This window comes from Stenella coeruleoalba (genome assembly GCF_951394435.1).
Source record: "Stenella coeruleoalba genome assembly, chromosome: 2".
NCBI classification, from domain to species: Eukaryota; Metazoa; Chordata; class Mammalia; order Artiodactyla; family Delphinidae; genus Stenella; species Stenella coeruleoalba.
Window position 1 is genome coordinate 164,967,993 of NC_137147.1, and position 22,106 is coordinate 164,990,098.

Below are 22,106 nucleotides of genomic sequence, written 5' to 3' on the forward strand. Positions count from 1 at the left end.
GCACTTAGGCTGATGAAGAAATCGGGCATTTAAATTATCCTAATAATTTTATCGTTCATCACATCCATGCAAATTGATGATAGCCTTTAGAGCCAGAACTCCAGCTGAATGTGCAAAGGTAAGGGAGAGCTTAAAGCAATTTTCTGGAAAAAATGTATCCAATAAAAATTATCTAGATAACATAGAAAATGATTCATTTAAAATTTGCTTTTATGTTTATTTAGTTCTTAAATTTTATATGATTTTTATGATTATGTTTGAAATTTTTTTAAGTTAGACAAACTATAGATTTATTTTCTACTGTGTGACTTGTGTCTCCTTCTCCTCAATCTGCCCACTCAAATATCAAAATTTTGTACTATTTGTTAGTATGACTTCATTACTTCATAGAACATATATCCTTAAAAACGTCAAATGTTATATGAGTTTCTTTTATCCTGCTGCTTTCTTTTTGTGAAAGAATTAGTGTATGTTTGCTTTTATATGTTTTCAAATACTATGAACTGAATTTGCAACTAATCAAATGTTTGATGAGCCTCCATCATCCACAAGTGAAATGCTGCCTCCTTCCCCATGGAGGGGGGGGCATTAGCCTTTGAAGTTTACTTCCATCCCCTCTTATTTACCCATCTAATTATTACCCAAATGAAACATATTTATGAACTATTTGGCTTCTTAGTTTGAACTTCTTTCTTTTATTGTTATCATTTTATCGATCTTTTAACTTCTTTTACACTGGGAGAAGAAAAGGGGGAGCTGGAAAGTCACCTTAGGCCAGTGACCAAGAACAGGAACATAGTTTCAACCCTTGTCAAGGAATTCCAAGCGTCCAGTATATTGTGAGAGATGGAGGAAACATCAGTTACAAGCATGTGATTGAGTTATCTACTTAATCGTTCAAAATAAGTATTTGAACAATTGTACTGCCTTCCCGGTATATGTTCCTGACAGTATCGAGTCCAGATTTCATGTCTTTGGTAAAGCACACGCTTTATGGAAGGTCTGGAAGCTGACACTGTGATTTACGTAGAACTCTGCTGGACTACGAGGCTTGAATGTGAGCGTTGTATCTAACAAGAGTGAAATTCACCTTGAATTGGGGATGGGGGGGGTGTTACATTCACAGAGTTATGACTGCTTTCACTTTCTTCCTTCTTTTTTTTTAAAACTCTGGAGAAATGTCACTGAAATGTCTTCAAAGGACTTTCAGTTAAATAAGCTTAGTTGTTTTCAAAATGGCCCTTGCCTTTACCTCCTTTAAAAATTATAATTTTAAGTGATCTCAGAAGTTAAACCCTTTTTCCATTTATTTCATGAGTAGAAAGATATGAGAAGAGGGTAGAATGCATGGATGATAGCCTCCCGGTATTAGTGTGCCTTTAACTGTTTGTGGAATATAAGTCATCGCAAATGAGATTTAATCGTGTATGTACCAGCTTTAAACCAGTATTTCAATTACAAACATGTTATTTTCTGTCATTTATTACACACTTCCTACGTCAGTGTGAAAGGATATTAGGATGAAATAGGTTAAAAAGCCTTAAGCAAAAGAAGTATAAGGTAGAAAAAGAAATCTACTGCAGATTAATTCAGTGGAAGGCATTTCACAAAATCGACCACAGTTACTGGTTACCATGGCGTTTCGTTTCGATATACAGAACACATTCAAGGAGACAAGGATCCCTGTACAGAACTAGAAGGTGTTTTATAGCTGAGTCATTTTTAATCCCTGTTGATGTGGAAACTTAATGAGGAATCTCCTGTGCAGCTTCCCTATACAAGGGACAAAGAGATTAAGAAAATGAGATTCTTTATAAATCCTTTCCTGGCGTTACTAGTTTTCATACTGGGAAACAGAACAGAATTCTTTCCCCCCAACACCTGTGATGCATCTTTGAGCTTCCTCATCACCTTGGCGGTCATGGTTCTTCAGAGTGAGGCTGACAGTGCAAAGAACCGCAGGAGGACTGCTGAAGAACCATAGACGCCAGTCTTCAGGAGCCAGAGACACCTATCTCACGTGTTCTCAGAAAAGCTGACACGTGGTTTCTTCTCAGTCAGTCAGAAACCTCCTCAAGCACTTACCGTGTGATGGTTCCTGTGTTAGGTGCTGGGAGACAAGGATGAGCGGGACACAGTCTCTCTCCAGGGGTTTGCAGTCAAGATGGAGTGATAGCCAAGCACTCACACTATTATAATTGTGATAAATGCCGACATCCCTGTATCATAGGTGTTCTGTGAGCTGATAGAGGAGGGATTGTCTGAATTAGGTAACTGAAGTTGGCTTGTTGTAGAAGATGATTTTAATTGTGATGACAGCTTATAAAGGGAGCTACATCCGCTCAATGGTGGCTGCAAGGGCAAATTAAGCAATGCAGTATAGCAGAAAGGAAGAAATTAATCAGGACTTGTGAAGAAATTGCACATATTATCCAGTGGGAATACAAGAATACATATTCATGGGATGTAAGTTGAAATTTCCAAGAATAACTTTCTTTGTACAAAATTCCTATCATACTTGGGCCCTCTCAGTTTGGGAGATGTAACTAATTGAATAACACTTACTGAATACTTATTTTCCTAAAAGTGACACATGCATGTCAGTATTGCTTTCTGATTTCAATTTCTAAGTCAGAAAGTCTCAGGGAACAGTGCAGAATGGGAATTAAACATCATAAAGAGAAGAAACTCAATGCTGAACATCTCGAGTATCAAATATAATTCAGGAAAATTGGAAGAGTGTGAAGTCAATGTTAGAGAAATTTTTAAAGCTACTTAGGTATTATTATGGCCTGAGGTATAATGAAGTTTTTTGTATAAAAATCCTGCTGGACCAATTTAAAAAGGCTATTTTCTAGAGTAGGTTGAATGTTGTTCCCCGATTGGGGACATTAGTGACCGTTGGCTTGTGGCTGCCGTTCCCCCAGCCACTGTCTTGGATGGTAGAAACAGAGACAAAATAAATGCATGGGAGAGACTGTGCTGTCTCCCCCCTCCCCCCTTTTTATTTAAGATTTTGTTTTGATATGGACCATTTTTAAAGTCTCTATTAAATATGTTACAATATTGCTTCTGGCTTTTTTTTTTTTTTTCTTTTTTAGTTTTTGGCTGTGAGGTATGTGGGATCTTAGCTCCCCGACCAGGGATCGAACCCACACCCCCTGCATTGGAAGGCGAAGTCTTAACCACTGGACTGCTAGGGAAGTCCCTGTGCTGTCTCCCCTTGATGCTCTGTTTTTCTCTAGTCATCATCTTGTATTTTATTCAAAAATATAAAGTTAACTGATCCCCACCCAGAACTCTTTATTCACAGTTTTGTTACCTTGAAATTGATTTTCACTTCACACATGTAATTTCATTTCCTCCTGATTTAAATGTCAAACGTAACCTCCTTATTTAAATCACAAGTGCTACTGTTTTCAGGAAAGCTATGCCAAGTAATTGTCATTTCCTTTGGCAGAAAAACCATGTTTCATGTTATATTTTTTTATATTTCTAGGACCTAGCCCAACGGTATTGCTCACTGAAGCTTACTGTGATGATCCCTATTAGCTCTGCATTGCTGTATTAGAAACAGAACAATAAGAATGTATCCTGCCTTGATGTTAATGAGTTTTCCTGAGCCTTCCTAATTACTTAGGAATACGATTATGTTATAATGTTAAGTATTTAGAAAGCAAAATATAAAAGTATATTCTGAAATAGGGGCTGGGCTTATGAAATAAGGTTTTGTATTTAGTTTTAAGGGATATAAGGTCTAATTGAGAAATATGTATATAAAAAGATCTATACTATGTGTCTAAAGAACTCAGTGCACATGTGCCGTAGGGTTTAGGGGAAGGAGGGCTACTGACTATTGGATGTTATGAAGCAGTAGAACTTGATCTGTTCTTTAAAGGAAATATAGGACTTACGCTAGTGATATTCCGGAAAGATAGTCTTTCTAGGAAGAGAACATATGAAGGGAAGATGGTCCATACAAATTTGTGTGATTTGCTGAGAAATAATGAGTCAATGATTTGAAACCGAGTGTATTGGAAGATAACACTGGAGAGATGGTTAGAAAGCACTTTGTGAATGGCCTCTGAGACTTCATTCAGTAAATAACAGAGAAATTGTTGAAGGTTTTCGAGAAATAATCATGGTGTTATTTAAAAAAATAACTATTATTCCTCTACTTGGACTCCCAGTCTAACTTACAGTGAATATTCTTAGTCTTTTCCCCTCTGGGAACACGTATGGCTAAAGCATATTATTCTTAAAAAAGTGCAGCCTGCTTCTCCGAGCCTTTTCTGTAATGGGCCTTTTCCCATTTATGTACATTCTTTATTCTTAGCCCTGTGGCCCTTGGAATTTTCTTTCGCTGTGCTTTTTCTTATGCAAATAGTAATTGTATGTTTGTTTATTTTATTAAGCAAGTGTTTTGTTGTTGTTGTTGTCTGTTTGTTTTTAAAGATCTGGTGTCTCCTAGGCACCACTCTTGGTTCTAGGCAAACTCTCTGTAAAGGGTCAGATAGTTAATATTTTGGGCACTGTGGGCCACCAAGTTTCTGCTGCAAGTATTCAATTCTGTCATTGTAGCGTGAAAGCAGCCATAGACATGGATAACCCAACAAGCCTGGCTGTATTCCAGAAAAGCTTCATTTGCAAAAACACGTGGCAGGTCAGAGTTTGGCTCATGGCCGGTAATTTGCCAGCCCCGCTCTAGAGAAGCAGACAAATAAAAAATGCCTGCCATCATGGAGTTTACATTCTATTATTTTTCATATCTAAAATTCCTTCTTCTATGTTTCCTATTCATATTGTTTTGGGGGCCAGAGTCCAGAATTTTATTTCCACCTACTTGGTTGATGAGAAAGCCTCTTTATTGTAACCGTATATTATTTCCCATCATTGCACCCTACTAATTCCAACAAATTCCCAGGAGGAAGGGAAATAGAAAAAAATCAACCGCATTTAACATCCTCCAGTTAGTAATAGGCACCCACAGATTACTTCTTCCCAATATCTGATTGTCAACCATGAGACCTGAGGAAAAATCTAAAGTCTTTTAATTAGGAAAACAGTCCTTGGTAAGAAGGAGTGTGTATGTGTGTGGGTCTGCGTGTTTTAAGCTTTCTGCTGCTGCCTCCTGCTGCCAACTGCCTTACTTATTAATTGCTCTCAACTTTCTTCTTACAGATATGCCATCGTTTGATTTGTCTGATTAATTTTGAGTTGTATCCCAAATGATTTTTTTCAGCCATTTATCTTCAGTTTGATAGAGTATCAGGTGAAGGGTCAATACCAAACCTTTCGATTGCCATATTGTTTCTTTTCATGACTTTTTTCCTGGACTTATTTTCTTACTTGTATTACTATCCATAAATTCTGCCACGTAAAGCTAAAAAAAGTCACATCCCCAGAAGAATATTTTAAATGTTTAGGTTTTGGAGTTGAAATAAAAGTGACCCTGTTGGAAAATATATATTCCTGTGATCAGATTAATATAGAAAAGGAGTGAAATATAAATGTTTGTTTTCTGTATTGTAGATGCACATATTGAACAATTTTCCTCTCAAATAAAAACTGAAGTGTTTATAAAGTTTTTAACTATTCTGTATACAAGAGTAGTTAGCAGACATCTTTGGAAGGTCTTAAGAAAAAGCATACTCCTCTACTTAATGATTCAGTGAAAATCTGTGAACTTGGCTACTCTGATTAATATTTACATGGGTTATAAATAATGTTAGTTATAACTCTTAGCTCATCTAACCTTTATTTTATTATCTTTTGCTCTATAACATCAAAAACAGACAGTTCATCTTTTTCCAGGATTTCCAGTTAGCTGTGCTGTCTTTCCTCTTTGCGGCAGTCAGTGACAGCCTGGACCACATGCTGAGTCTTCATGTTATTGGCAGAGGGGTTGTTAGGAATCACCCGGGTTTTGAGGCCAGAGATGCCTGGGACAGAATCTGGCTCTGTCTTTTTAGGAAGTGTGGTCTGGGCAAGTGAGCTTCACTTAGCCTCGGTCTTCGCGTCTGAGGGCTGGGACACTCCTGTGACTTTGTCTGGTGAAAATATGAAAATACATGTACTTATAAAATACATGTAAAATACTTTGAATGAGGTACGTGGCAGTGGCAGCTAAGAAGAAGGCTATTTCACCTTCCACTTAGGTTCCTGTGATGTGCCGTTAAAATTTCCTCCAAATGCTGGGAGTTCTGGTTGTGTAGGCAAGTGCTGATGAGTCTTTGTAACAGTAGAAAACGATCTCTTCTATCATGAATGTGAGATGAGAATTTACTCTTATATCATAAATTTGAGAATCCCAGTACACAGTTAGTTAGTTGGGTGTATCTGTTAATAAAGAATTACAGCCAGTTTGAATTTCATGGAAACGACTCAGGTGTTAAGAAGAGATTTATCCAAGGCTTGTATACCGTATTTCAGTTCACTGTAGAGGTTTTAAAGTTGACTGTTCATTTTTAAAAGGATAAAAATGCACTTGAACTCTGTGTACTTGATTTTAATTTAAGTATTTTCCAAGAAACACAATTTAACTTTACTGAATCTGTAGCCTTTCGTCTGTAAGTCTTAGGTTGTGCGTTCTCAGTTGCAGACTTGCTTTGTTCTAATAAAGGGACATGCTAAATGCATTTGTTTTAGAGAGGAAAGTTGTATTTTACATTTAGATAAATCTTGCTTCTTTAAATGTAGTAGTACGATGCCTATCATTTCTGCCCTAATCTAAGGGAGTTCTCTACTTTTACTTTACCATTTTTGGGTCTACTTTATCTCATCCACTAACGATTAAAAAAAGAAAATCAGGATGTTATATTAAGTTGGCATTCTGGCTGTGGTTCTGAGGGATAGAATATAGGTCATTGCCAGCCCCCTGTTTAGTACTCAGTGAGGTGAGAGGGTCTTGCTGATGCGAGCCCACTCTGCGCATGCCTTCTCTGCCTTCACTGTATTTGTGGTGTTTATACTCTGTCAGATTTTATTAAGATGAATTATGATCATTTCCATACAGCTGGGTGGCAGTTGTGGGAGTTTACATTATCAAAGCAAAACTCAGACTTGCTCAGCCAATTTAGATGTCAATAAAACATTTGTTACTTATTTTCAGTTTTATCATTGGCTGTAATTTATACTTAGAATTGAAAATGTTAACATGTGTGACTGAGTTTGTTTTAATTAAGTGTATAATTAGGCTAATGAACCTTGTAAAAATGTAGTGGTGCAATCCTTAATATAATCTAAGCAGTTAAATTCCTAATTATGCATCCAAAATCATGTACAGAGATGCCGCCTTTCAATGGCTTGCTCTCTGGGGCTGTATTCTTCTTCTTTGCCCTCTTTGGGGGTTAAGGAACATGGTACAAAAGCCATGATGAAAGACTTCAAAGAAACATGTGTATTTACTTATTTTTTCTTTTAGGAAAATGATTCAGAAGTGGGATTTGTTCATAGTGGACATAGTATTTTTTTCCCTAAATTTTTGAAAAGGTAGAAGGACCAGGGGAGAGGAGTAGATCTGGGGACGTTTACGATTTACCAGAAGAAATCCCCTCGTTCAGAAAGCATCTTGCCAAGTCGGGTTCACATTAGATTCATGCAGGAGGTGAAGAGGTCTGTCCCCTGTACCCCTGAGCCCTGTAGCCATGGCTTCACAGAGCCGCCCTCCCTGCTATGTTAATAATACACCTGCTCGTTCTCCTGTGCCAGCCAGGCTGGTGCTTCTGTCCCTGGACTGTTCCCCACAAGCAGAGCTTCCACCCCTCCCCCAACTCCTCTTCTCCTGCTCCCCTCTCCTATTTTTTGCAAAGTGGCTTCTTCTTCTGATGGAAAGTGGTTGCCCTAGTAAGGAATTCAGGTACTAACTGCCAAGAAGAAAATCCATCGTCCACTCCGGTAGAGCGACGAGCCAAAATGCTCTGACCTTTACGACCTTCAATTATTTTCTCTAATAAGAGTGTTATGGGAACCACAACACCATCGGTACTCATTTCTTTATTCCTTTAGAAGGAATTCTAGTTGCTGGTTGAATTTGCAGTATAGATCCCTAAAATTTGTTTCTAATTGTGCTATCCGAGTCGCCTTTCCCGGGGCGGTGGCGGGTGTGGAGATGTAACTGCTGGCACACACACGTTTTTCAGGAAGATGAAAGTCTCTGTTATTACTTCCCGTTGATTTCCCTTCAGAGGGCCCTCTTCATTCTCAGTCTGGCTGTTATGTTATCAGTTCAATTTTCCTGTAAAGTTTTTTTGATAGTTCATCCCCATTCCTTTTGTAATCACTTTCACCTAGTGAAGCAAATGAGATAATTTTGCAGATTGTACCATTTTCCTTTTAAATTAATCCATTCTTTTGGAGAGGGTGATTCTAATAGTGTGGTCAAGTACTTAGAAATCAGCAGGCTACTAAGTTCTCCTTAATTCAGTCTGTTCCGTTGATTCCCTGATCACTTGCTGTGTCAGTCAGGGTGAAATTCTTCCCCTTCTGCTCCTCTACCCATCCCCCCCAGCCCACCCCCATCAGCTCCCGAGCCTCTAGTGCTGAGAAAGAGGATTCTGAGGTTTTTGCAACTACTTTTACAACGTTGGATTCTAAAACCTCATTTAATAAATGTCTGCAATATTTCATGTAAATGCGATAGCATATTTGTTTATGATTTGTAACATTTTTACTGTATGTTAGGATTACTCATGCATTTGGCCATATATGAGGGCTTGTATAGAAAGACAAGTCATTCAGTGAATGAAGCATGTCAGGCCTTTTTACTGTGGATTATTATTGTAGAATGATTCCCATGGGAAAAAAAGTAGATTTAAGAAAAGGAAAATGATTACCTAGATGAATATAAATCTATAGACCTATTCATCTGAAAAATATTAATGCCACTTCTGTAGAATTAAATTACAGATTTCCAAGTTATATTATTTAAATTGTCATAGATACTGAAAGGTTCTGTTGGAGATAAATGTATAAATTTGAACAAATGACTGGTACTAGTTACCTGCTAAGTAATTTCCATTAAACATAGTCTGTCTCTCTCTATTTCTCTAAGAATATTCTGTGGACTATTTTGGAATACACAAAACATTTCAGAATACATAAAGGCATAATAATTTTCAGTCACTTTAGATCACAGAAATGTTGTAACCATATTGAGAAATCACTCACGATCTCACCAATTAAAAACTAATTAATTAACTAGAGTGACTCTTGGTAGGGCATATTTTTACTCAGGGGCTGAATACATCAACTTGAAAGAAGCCCTGTTGGTCTGCAGAGGCAGCTTTTAGCAAGAGGTGTGGTACCAAGCTGTGGCTCTCTTAAGACTGCCCATGGGTGGCCAAGTCATCTTTGCCTTCCCCTGTGCTCTCACATGGCTGCTTGGATGGCGAAGTGGCCCAATGTCTTCTTCTGGTTCCACTATTACCAACAACTGTGATTTAATTTGATTTCTCTAATTATTTTGTCCCATTCAACAGAGTCATAGGTATATCTTAATGACAGGATGCTTTTGATAGAACACTTTGTTCAGTCGCCCATAGAGACAAACGAACAGTAGGGAAGCTTGGGGAGATAGATTGTGGGCTTGGTGACATTTTAGTGGTCACTTAATTATTGGTGTGGCACATTAAGAGATTGCTTCCTGTCAAGTAGGAGTCAGACAGTTAAGTTGCTCATGCTGCTGTGTCAGTGTACTTTTTCTTGTCTTTGGGCTGAGAGAATTTTTATATTTATTTATCAGTGGTTCCGATATATGGTGGCAAGTAACTGAAAATAACCTACATCATATTTTTTTCTTTAGTCACCAAGCTTCTTAGACTCTTACACTAGTAGATGCTAATCCCCAAATAGTAACATGACAAAAGGCAATTTAAATGTTAGCTCCTCTTACTCTTGTAGGTAGGTATGCTTAACCATAGTAAGACACCATGCCTGTTTATTATATTTAATAATAAAGATTAGAATGAAGTTAAGCAGTGACTCAGTAAATGTTTATGAAAGAAAGAAGGTTAAACTGCAAAATAACAAGCAAAAAAAAAAGGACCTTTGCTTTAATTCAATTCATTTCAGCTCAGTCCTATATTTGGTATAAGTGACACAGTCATGAAAAAAAGGATCCGAATCTGGATTTTATTTCACTTATTCTATTTTGCAAAAAGCTTATTAGAAATAGGAGGCTTGTTTGCTTCAGCTAAACTCAAGCACCCATTCATTCAGTTGTCATTTGTCAAGACCTTACTATGAGCTGAGTGCTGGAGCACGTATTGCTGAGTCCCACCTTCCCCACCTTCCAGGAGCTCACAGTGCAACAGTAGAGATAAGGTGTGTGTACAAGTAACAGTAGCAGGGGAGCGAGATCAACAACAACGATTACTGCAAAGGTTTAAAAGAAGAAGGACGCTATCTATTGGAGTATCTTCCTACTGGAAAGCATATACAGGGTACTGCAAATTGTACTCCATTGGAAAATACAGACAGGCGATTGGAAATGATGGTATCTTCAACTTTAATTTATTCAGGATTCTAAATGCTGGCTTCTTTTTTTTTTTGGCCGCATTGTGCGGCGTGTGGGATCTTAGTTCCCTGACCAGGGGTTGAACCCGAACCTTCTGCATTGGAAGCACAGAGTCTTAACCGCTGGACCGCCAGGGAAGTCCCCTAAATGCTAGTTTCTGTATGGGCATTTTTTTTTTTTTGTCTCTAAATATTAGGATTATGAAAGAAAATGCAAGCTTGGGACAAGCCAAAAATAAGTTCATAAAAATTTTAACATGATCATAATACAGATTATATGCTAACCGTCAATTAAGTCAGAGCATCAGAACTAGGTGGAGATTCCTATTTCTTATCAAGCTGTGTTCATATATAGTGTTTGTTATTTGTCCCAGGGTATAAAGAATGTCCATCCTGTCCATCAAGGAGTTAGTGCTCTAGACCAAGTACATTTGTGATAATTTTTTTTTTTTTTTTTCTCCATCTTGGTCTCTAAAAGTTCATTTGGGCTTTTCTTTCGACTTGAAATTTGAGTCCACATGGAGGGGTGAATGGTGACGGGCATTATTGGAACCTGTCGCCAGCTTTCTGTTTTCTTCTGATGGGAATAATGGCAACAACTTACTTACTTTTGGGAGACCTAAGAAGTTTTGAAATTCAGAACATGAGGCATTACCAAATTCAGATGCCAAGAATGGAAACTCTTCTGTTTTGGGAATCTTCCCCAATTTTCCGTCTCATGTACAGGTTAGCCTCTCCTTGTTACCTTTCCTTTCATGGAAAGGTGGGGCTGCCATCAGCACTGTACCAGCTAGCTTAAAACAGAGATCTGCCAGAGCTGCTCGCAGCCCATGCTCGTCCATGCTGCCCACCGCCACGGCCAGGAGCCATGGGGCCAGCTCTGCCGGGAGCATTTTTAAGCATAGAGAGAAGGGTACGATTTGTTGCAGAAGCATAACACTGACACGCCAGAAACGATTGCCTATATTTATTGAAAGGATCCCTTTCTACACACCATTTATAGTGTTGTGATTTCTGTGTTGGCGTTATTTTTAAATGTCTGAATAGCAATTTAAGGCACCCCTTTATTAGGCAGTCTTTGTAAATATAATCCCGCCATTAAAGCAGTAGGGCATTGTGCACGGTGGAAATATTACATGTGTAATGATTTGCATTCTTAATGTTCCAGAACCCTGGGGTTATTAGTAAAACGATTGGAGAAAGGTGGTAAAGCTGAACAAGAAAACCTTTTTCATGAGAATGATTGCATTGTCAGGATTAATGATGGCGACCTTCGAAATAGAAGATTTGAACAGTAAGTGTGTGCTGCCTCATTGCTGCACTTTCCCTGCATCAGGCGTGACAGAGTGCGGGCGATTGGGGTACCTCAGACCATATGTCTGTGGTCTCTGCCTTCATGCTGGAGAGGAGTATTTTCTGCCATTATCTAGCTTTTAAAAATTTCATCAAACTCCAGGTAATCACTGTCATTAGACTATGTTTCCAAACGCCCTCTGACTGACGCAGCACTTCTTAAAATATTATGGGCCCGATTTAGGCTTTACGGTTTGGCCACCTCCTCGCCTTTTGGAAAATCCATCAGGTTGCTAGTTTTTATTATACTTTTAACTCACACGTCCAACTTTGTCACATATAATGTGGCAAATAGGAAGACAAAGCTCCTTGGACCTGCAGTGTCCACTCAGATTTTCCTTATCCTGACTCAAGCCCTTACTCCATTAAAAAGATAAAAATTGTCCAGTTCCTATAAAATAAGGCAAAAATGAGCAGAAATCATAAGGACTTGGTTAAAGACCTGCCTAGGGATCCAGATAAGATGGAGTAGCTTCTTGGGCTGGTCTTGGAACAGCACAGTGGCCAACAGCTCTTAACATTTTGAGTTACTGAAGCTGCATTGGCATTCCTGAGATTTTTGCATGCACAAACTTGAATTAATTTTTCTGATAAATAATGGATAGTCACTTTCTAAAGTTTTCTAAGTATACTTATAAATATATTTCTTTAAAAACTCGACTGGTCTCCTTGTAAGGAAATACTTTATGACTTTTAAAAGTCGTATTGGATAATGTTGTAGAACGGAGGTTATATTTAATTTCTCTTAATATTGAAATGATAATACCTGTTGTGCTTAAAACTGCAGTATGACTGAATGATTTACAGCGGAGGGTCTTCTGTGGAGGGCATACCAAAATACTGGTATTGTGCCTGTAGTTGTACATAACTTTGTCATTTTTATCTAGAGAATGAGAAATTTATATTTGGAGACACAGCCCTGCTGCTATCAGAGCTTGCAAACCCGATTGATAAGTGGGTTATGAGAATTTTGTTTTCAGTTTCAACCAAGTCTGTCCGTCCTTGTTGCTTAATGAGTATACTTAATTAAGCTGGTAACATCTTCGAGTCTGCCAGTCTTCATTTGCTAAGTTTCCATTCTCTCTCAAACCCAGAGCACAACATATGTTTCGCCAAGCCATGCGGACCTCCATCATTTGGTTCCATGTGGTTCCCGCAGCCAATAAAGAGCAGTACGAACAACTGTCCCAAAGCGAGAGGAACAATTACTACTCGAGCCGCTTCAGCCCCGACAGCCAGCATGGGGATCACAGGAGTGTGAACAGTGCAGGGCCGCAGGCTCTGCCGAGGGTGCCCCGGCCGAACCCCCTGCCCGAGCACGCGGACCCTCACCCCCGACTCCTACCTCAGAGTGCACAGCCCTCGGGAAAGCCACCCGCCGCTCCAGGCCCAGCCGTACACCACGTGTTCAGTCCCAGCAGTAGTTACAACACCAAAAAAGTAGGCAAGAAGCTTAACATCCAGCTTAAGAAAGGTATGACCTGTCTTCCTGTTTTTCACAGAATTTAGTTTCAAAATCAACCAACTAACCCAAAGCGTCCTGAGTCTTACCTCATTATTAAGAACTGATACATCTTTTTAAAAAAGCATTTACAGTTGTATATTTTTTTATGCTCTTCAGATTCACTTTGCTGTATAAAAATTAACACGTAGAAGATCAGAGGATAGGCCTTAAACGTTATGTTTCTATGAAAAAAGTAGCAGCTACGACTGCCGTAAAATTTTTGGCAACGAAGGAAATGGGTTTCAGGATGTTACCATCAAACCCAAAGCAACAGGGAGGCTCTGACTGTTTTGAGTGCCCCACTTGATGTCCACATACAGCCCCCCTAGAGGACGTTAGAAGTCCTTCCTCCAGTTCAGCCCGTCCTTTGGTAACGGGAAGGGATTGACTCCTTTGAAGCTGTTGGTGGTTCCCGGTGAAATGCTGAGAAGCAAGGCCACTGGCCCCTTGTCTCCTGCTCTTCCAGAATATCGCATTCTTCCCTTCCTCAAGGTGACAAGGGGAATCGGAATGGGCCTTGCTAGTACTTTACTACCTGTGCCTTACATCAGTGTGTTTATTTAAGGATCCCCCGCCCTCAGACAGTGCATCCTTGTGTACAGGAGGCGTTCAGTTCTGTGCTGGCCTCCCTGATGACTCAGATCAGGCTCCTAGGTTTGGCTTTCTCATTCCCAGTCACCGTCCCCTCCAGGCACTGAGATATACTTTTGCTATTAATCATCTCTTTTAGCTGAGCATTTTTATATATTTTTAAATCATGTCCTTCAAACCGGTGTCATTATAAAGAATATTTCTCCTTTTATGAGCTCAACCAACTCCTACAGTTAGTTGGAAATGAACCAGAGAGGCTGAGCGATTTCCTCAAGTCATGTGGCCACCAGCAGCAGATTCTTACTGGAACCTTTTCCGTGTCCTGACATTGAGACCGTTCTTCTTTCCATTCGGGGTAGAGTTTACAACTCTGTAAACTCTGAGATTCCTATTTCCTTTCTAAATCATACTCTTTCATTGAACTTTATGTGAACCACAAATGCCTTCTTTCTGGTTACTGGCTTTTTAAGCTCCAAATACTTGGTTGACCTGATCAGGAATTGACAACCTCACTCCACTTTTGAAACCCCTTACAGATACAGAATCACATCAGCTTAAACCCCTTTTAGCCCTGTTAATGCATAAGTGAGAGGAATATCAGATTCTCTTTCTTCCTTTTTCTACACTCAAATGAAAGGACGTGGTTTTTAAGCAAAAGGATATCAAGAAACACAAAGAGAGTTGTATAAAACATAAAATTCTGCTTGGGATCTTTCAAAAAGGAAGACTATTTTCCATTGTCATAAAGATTTTAGTTCATAAACACCTTTGCCTTTTTACTCTGATATAGGCATATTCATTGTTTAATTACAGTTTTCCATACAATTACTATATGTTAACTCCTTATGATATAATATGAACTTTTTAAATGAAGTGAAATTTTATTTGCCATTAAAAGAATCACTCTTTTGAATACAGAAATCAATAGTTTTATTTTGGTAGCATTTAAAAATATATGATTACATGTTACAGAAGTTAATTTAGAAAGATTATGCTCAATCAACATAAAAGTAGAAATAATAGTTTTCTTTTAAACATTTTTCTGACCTTGAGTTATATAACTGATACAGAGCATCATAGATCTGGCCTGATTTTAATTTATTAACTATGAGAATGTATGGCAAAAGGTGGAAACTGCCTGTGCATTCTGCCAGTACTTACAAATATAAAAAAATAATGTTCACTATAAATAAAAGTGACAAAGACTGCTCATTGTCTGTGATTAGTACTAAATAGATATGTTTTAATGATTGTATGAGGTTGAACAAGTTTTCATTGTAGTTAACAGGCAATGTTTTTACCAGTTATTATGGTTACATTTAACATTTTTTAATGAAGTACATCAAAAATGTAGGGTTTGTCAGTGTTAAACTTTAAATTCAGTTCAAAGTGAACTGACACGATTTGAATGACAGAAACTCTTCATAAACTGAGGTCAAAGCTAAGGACTAAGAAAGCCTTTGTCATAATGATTCTTTGGCATAATTTTGGAACTATGTCATATAACATGTCGAAATAGAAGAGCCCCTATGTACCTGCTTCCGTAATTATGATTTCTTAATATTTATTGTCATTTTGGCCTTCTCAAATACCCTGCTCTTTGGTAGAAATTAGCTTTTTAATAAAGTCAGAGGAGAAGGTCAGTGATCTATTTCAGTCAGTGCAAAATGTTTTGTTGGCTTTGCTAAATGAAAATTGATATCTATTTATCTTTCTTTGAAAGGTCATTGCCTGAACTTTTGGCGTACAGATTTAGGGGTTATTGCTGATATTTTAATAGTGTTTTGTTTCATAAAACAATCAGTCTTTGTAGTTCATAGAAATTAATATTGCGAAAGGAGAATAATTTAGAATTCTTCCTTAATAAATGTTATTGCAAGTCATTAGAGTTTCACGAAAGCACAGAAACATATGGAAAAGTCCCAGCAGAATAATTAGGAGAATTTCATATAGACAATATGCCGTTCAAGTCTTCACAGAAGACTTAAGAAATTAACAGCCCAGGCACATTAAAGTGATTTCAGACTTGAAGTAAATGAATGTTTTGTTTGAATTTGAGAATATTTACAGTAGGTTTTTGTCACATGTACTGTGTTTTCATCATTTCTACTTTGTTTCTTCTTTAACCCACATTTTTATTCATGTTTATTTGCCCATATTTGTTCACTTAGAGATTCATACCCTGACTTACAGTTTTTTAGCGAGTGCTGCATCAAATTAATGAGTTCTGTAGATTTTTCACCTTTACACATCTCTTTATTCTTCCTTTATTGAGCAAGTATTTGTCCTCAGGTCATTTTAACTGGAATGGAACCTAATATAGTTTTTAAAAGCTCTGGTAGAAATGAATCATTATTGGAAGCCTTATAAAAATTCTGTTGATTCATTAGAAATTTATCATTATCTTCACATTTTTTCTTGGCTCTTTCTGGCTCACTGCATGTTGGTTTCAGTGACATAACCCTTTTCACTGTATTGAGCTTGTAAGGGTGCCTGTCGAGAAAGCTGCCAAAGAGCCTGGAATTGAAATTATGCACTAGCACAGTCAAGTGTAAACGCCTCAGTACACTCAGTACTCAGTACTCAGTACCTTTAAACATCATATGTTGATCCCCAGATTTGGTAGCTATGAGCTCAGATGGGTCATTTGCCTTTTTTTTTTTTTTTTTGAGAAATATAAACGGTAGGATTTAGGTGAACTAGAAGAGAACTAGGCGAAGATAATATGGTTCATCCTGTCAGTTTGGGGAGGTTCTTTTATCTGTGTCTAGAAACATTTCTCATTTCATTGTTTCTTTTCCATCTCCCTGGACTTGTTCTCTTCCTTGTCTTCACTGCTTACCCTTCAAATCTGGATACCGTTATTGCACAGTCGTACTTGATACTTGAGATACTATGGGTTTTAACAGGTTTTTGGGGGGGTTTTTTGCATAGAGAAATTGTTTATTTTCATAATCAAATATTTAGACAAATTTAAAAACATTCAGCAGGCATATTTGTATATTATTTTCATCTGTCTGACTAGGTTCCCGTTTTTTCTTAGACTAATGAATTTTGATATATATACCATTTAAACCTTCCATAATTTAGTCTATGTTGAAAAATCTTACAACTTTTAAAGTATTAAATGGGTAGGTCAGTGTGAAAGTTACAAAATGTCAAGTTGAGGTAGAGAATAATAACAGATCCTTCATGTATGATATACTTGTGAAATTCAAGATATCTCATTTTGTTTACCTCTTTTTTTTTTCTGTTATATATTCAGGTACAGAAGGTTTGGGCTTCAGCATCACTTCCCGGGATGTGACAATAGGTGGCTCAGCTCCAATTTATGTGAAAAACATCCTCCCACGAGGGGCTGCCATCCAAGATGGCCGACTGAAGGCGGGAGATAGACTCATAGAGGTGAGTGGCTTCAGATGTTCCATGATTCTTGAAAAGTTCCATTTTCAAGGGTCAGAGTCGTTTGAACATTTTCATAAAATATGAAATTAAATTATATAATTTCGCAGAAGTATGCATCCTAAAACATTGTATTTCTGTTTCACTTTTACATTTCTCCGTGTTATTTGATGCGAAATGTCTTTTCATTTAGTTTACTCATAAATTTTTAGTTACTTGGACATTTGGTTTATGAGATAACATAACATTTGTCATTATGTAAGTACAGTGTCTGTTAGGTTATATTTCTGGATGACTTTAAATTTATGTCTGGCAGTATAGAAATGTTATCTCCTCTGGAATCAGAGCAGAGACAAATGAAGTAAATGAAAACAGTGTGTCTTGATGAGAAGAACAAGGAAGTCTGGAAATGTCAGCGTGGAGAATGAATTGAGACATAAAAATCAAATGTCAGGAAAAAAAAGAAATAGTCTTTCAAAATTTCCTTTCTGTACCTCATGGGTTTCATTTGGTTCATTGGTCTTTGAAGCTATCTCTGACATACATAAAGATACATAATTTCTTATGTATGAAGTTTGTGTGAATGTTGTGCATGTAGAAATAAAGGAGGAAAAGATGGAGAAAGAGGATACTTTGTTAGTGGTTTTTCTAGTGTTTTCTTTAGAAAACATAGTCTGTATTTTTAGCGGCAGGCACTGTGTTTCATAATTATTAACTAGCATTTAAGTACTAGTGTTAAATATATTGAATGGATAAACAACAAGGTCCTCCTGTACAGCACAGAGAACTATATTCAGTATCCCATGGTAAACCATAATGGAAAAGAATATTTAAACAAAGAATGTATGTGTATGTATGACTGAATCATTTGGCTGTACAGCAGAAATTTATACAACATTGTAAATCAACTATACTTAAATTAAGAAAAAAAACCAAGCACTAATGTTAAAGTAAATTTTTATGACATTATCCTTTTTTCTTAACTGAAAAGTAACGGAGCAAAGGAATAGCTTCCAGATTTTTTCCTGTGTCTACATTTTGGGCCTAGATTCCTTCAATCTTCCTTTTTCCTCTTTGTCTTGTTTGCATGACACCATGTTTTAAAGGGAGAGCGATAGAGGCCCAGTAAAAGGGAAGGTTTAAGTACAAATTGTGTTTAGGGTATTGTTTCCAGAAAGGGCCTCTTGTCCTCGGGCTGTAAGTGGGGTACTGTTAGTCCCCGTTTGTAATTGTAGCTTGTTTCATTTAGGAAGTGTATCAGCTTATTTTTGCCTCTAAATCATAAAAAAGCCTGTCCCCTCCCTACCCCTCTCTCCCTGCAGGGCCCCCGCCCTTCTTCCTTGCTAAAGGTAATCCGCTTTATTTTTGTGTCTCCCTTTCATCATGTAATTACTTTACTTGTGACACATCACAGAGGCTTTTGCTTTTCTTTTTGAGGAATGGAAGGGTCTGCGATCTGTATCTCTTCAGGATTAGGCTTTATCTTCTGTAGCTCTCAGGCGTATTTTAAACCTACCTCTCTAGTATCCTTGGTTGTATTTCTACAATATCAGCAGTTCTGTGGGCAAAAAGGTTTTCTGAGTATCTGGATATTTGCAAGCCTATATTTAAATCAAGTATCAAGTGACTAATTTTTAAAAATTATCTGGAAAAGTTCTGCTTTCTTTGAACCTATTATTACTGACCTATTTCCTACAATCCCTTGATAGTAATGCATTGAGCTATATAAGAAGGTTTTCAGTGGGGGAAAGGTTCCAGAACATTAAAACTACAGGAATTTTGATATTACAATTTAAATGATATATTTAATTGCCTTAGACAAATGCTATTTCTGTCTAAAGAGAGTAATATAGAATACTTTGAAAAAGAAATTTCCACTCTCATTCCTGTTAAATATGTAGTGCTTGCTGGTCATATTCTACTTTCTACAAAAAATGATGCGATTCCCCAGGAAGTGGTATTTTCAAATCTCTCTCTCTCTCTCTTTTTTTTTTCCCCTGGTAAATTTTTTTTTCTTAAAACATTGAAAAATCTTGAAGTGAAATACTGCAAGCCCTCCAAAAATATTATTTAGTAGAGATTCTTCTTCAGTGTTTGCTTTTTAGGGATTAAAAAGTTATCATCGTAATTTTCTGTAAAATTTCAATGAAAGCTAAAATGTTTTTACCAAAATATTTTTAGTGTGTTTTTACAATCTTCTGCAAGGGTGGCATCTTTTTATTTTGGTGTAAGGAAATCTGTGATGCACAAGGGCATCAAGATATCCCAGTTCAAAGCCAGGAAGTTTTGTGTTAACTTGGCGTTGTAGATATATTTGTATCTCTGGTTACTTGTTAATGCACTAGTGGCTGTGCTTTTGGTTTATTGATAAGACCTGAAGGGTTGACTGCTTCCTGCCTCACCTCTAGGTAACTGGTCTGCATTTCTTTATTAGCCCCAGCAGCCTGCTGGTTATCAGATCAGGGCAGAATGTACCACGCAGTGAACCATGTTCCACGGCAGACATGATCAGTTCTAGAATGTGTGTCTCGTCTCTTGTTATCTGTTTGCCCAGTATCGCAGCTGAAAACTTTTTGTCTGTTTCAGGTAAATGGAGTTGATCTAGCAGGCAAATCCCAGGAGGAAGTTGTTTCGCTGTTGAGAAGCACCAAGATGGAAGGGACCGTGAGCCTTCTGGTCTTTCGCCAAGAAGATGCCTTCCACCCAAGGGAACTGGTGTGTAAATTCAGAGCAGATGAAAGGTTTCTGATGCACATGAGGCAGGGATCCGGGCTAGCGACCTGCTGGCCAGTGTTTATTAAGAGATTTTCCAAGCAGTGTCTATATTTTATATATCTTTCAGCCTTAGCATAATACAAGCATTCCTTCCTCATATTTCTTCTGTTTTGGAAACAGATATCCACAATGTTGAGTGCAAGAGTATTTGAAAATCAGATTGCAGGGATATTTTCTAGGACAGCAAATGTTTATTACTGAACGCTTTTAGAGGGACTGATTGAATACAGAGATGTCGATTATTCCATAACTGTCACTTCAGAGGCTGTTGTTGAAAGCTTGCCATCTTCTCCACTACATGTGACAAATTTTCATATTTCAAGTTTTCATGGTACGTGTAGCTAAGCCAAATAAAGATGCTTGCTTACTGTTGTATGAAAAAGAGGACCTTAATTAAATACTCTTATTGAAAGTAAAAAGACCTGAGTTGCAATAAGCCCCAGGGCCATTAATTCCCAACATAGACATTATTTAGAATGACATAAATGAAATGAAAAGGCATTTGTTTGCAAACTATTTATTTCACTTTTTATACATATGTCAGTGCATCTAAATATTAGATAGGGGTATTTACATAGTATTTGTGTGAACGAAATCTCTATATTAAATCGACACAGTTCTTAATGTTTTTCTGCAAAAAGTGGTAGGTTTCATTTATGTGTAGAAATAATATAATTGGAGGAATCACCTTTATCTTTTGTTTTGGTGTGGTAGGAAACTTGTTTTACTTCAAGTACAAGTGGTATTTTAGATATTTCAAAACAGATTCTAGTTGGGTCATTTTAGGACATTTGACCTGTCTTTCAGATAGCTTTTAGCTTTATCTAAACAATAATGAATCCGTATATACTAGAGCGGTTTTAGGGACGCAGTTCCCAAATTTGTCCGATTGCCCTAATTCCCTTAGGCTAATCCTTCAAGTATGGATGTGTCATGGTTAATAAAAATTTCCTTTTATTATAAAACAGATTTTAGTCTTGGGAATATCCCATCTCTTGGTTACACACACACTGACAATTTACTATGATTTCATGGAAATTTCAGATTGTGATAGGGCTGAAAACTGAACACTTGTGTTTTAAGTAGATTTTGAGAAATGATGAAAACTTCTGTATTTCTATTTAGAAATGCTTAATGCATTACTTCTCAATTTAAATTTGGTTTTCCATTTTCCCCCCACTGTTATCCAATTCTGTGCTTTAAATGCCACCTGATCCTAAATCTGGAGTTGTCTCTATTAAATTGTAAATGAGCAGTTAAAAAAAAAATTTAAAAAAAACACGAAGCTTTAGATGCGATAAAGCTTTAGTCCTTCCTCAGTGTATCTGAGCCTGGGTGATAGTTGGCATGATTAGGTTGCCAAAGCTTAAACACTGCTCTTACAGCCGTTCCCGAGTTAGTGCCAGCACAGACCAGCTTAAGGTTATTCAAGTTCTTCTGGTCCAATTTTGATCTTCCAGGCTTCTGTTTTCCCCTTCTGCTGCCTCCCTTTTTTTTTTTTTTTCTTGGTTACTTAATTTATTGCTTGTGAGCTTTTCATTAAGGAGTGAGCCAGTAGGCCGTCAGTTTATTCACGTTGCAGCTGCTATTCAAGGTTTAAAAGAAAGAAAATTCTGAAAACTTAAAGGAGTGCATTGAAAATGATCTTTCAATCCAATTAACAGAGCTCTTTTCCTCTGTTTGGGGTGTCTGTGTTTAAATTCTGTGTCTAAAACAAAATACTTTTATCAATAGGTGCCCTTTTTTTTTTTTAATAAGTCAACCTTGTATCTATTAATTAAAACAACTCTATAATACATGAAAAAAAATCACATTTATAACCTGTGTAATATTGTAAAGTATGATGCTCGTGGTTCAGACTGTTATTCTCTGGTCTAGCTATCAAATTACAATATACCTTATAATTTAGACTTAGTTGGGAAAATTAGAAAACAAAATTAGAAACAGTGCCAGGAATAGAAAAGCA

General features: G+C 37.3%; 1 protein-coding gene across 18 annotated transcripts in view; it reads left to right on the plus strand.

Moving 5' to 3' along the window:
* Nucleotides 1-22,106, plus strand: part of PARD3 (par-3 family cell polarity regulator) — a 637,508-nt gene that overhangs the window by 349,311 nt on the left and 266,091 nt on the right. For all 18 annotated transcript variants that reach the window (XM_079913062.1, XM_079913076.1, XM_079913072.1 and 15 more), the window contains 4 exons: nt 11,684-11,809; nt 12,963-13,342; nt 17,229-17,368; nt 19,952-20,080. In XM_079913062.1, coding sequence (XP_079769188.1) covers nt 11,684-11,809; nt 12,963-13,342; nt 17,229-17,368; nt 19,952-20,080 — 775 coding nt within the window. The remainder of the gene's footprint in view (nt 1-11,683; nt 11,810-12,962; nt 13,343-17,228; nt 17,369-19,951; nt 20,081-22,106) is intronic.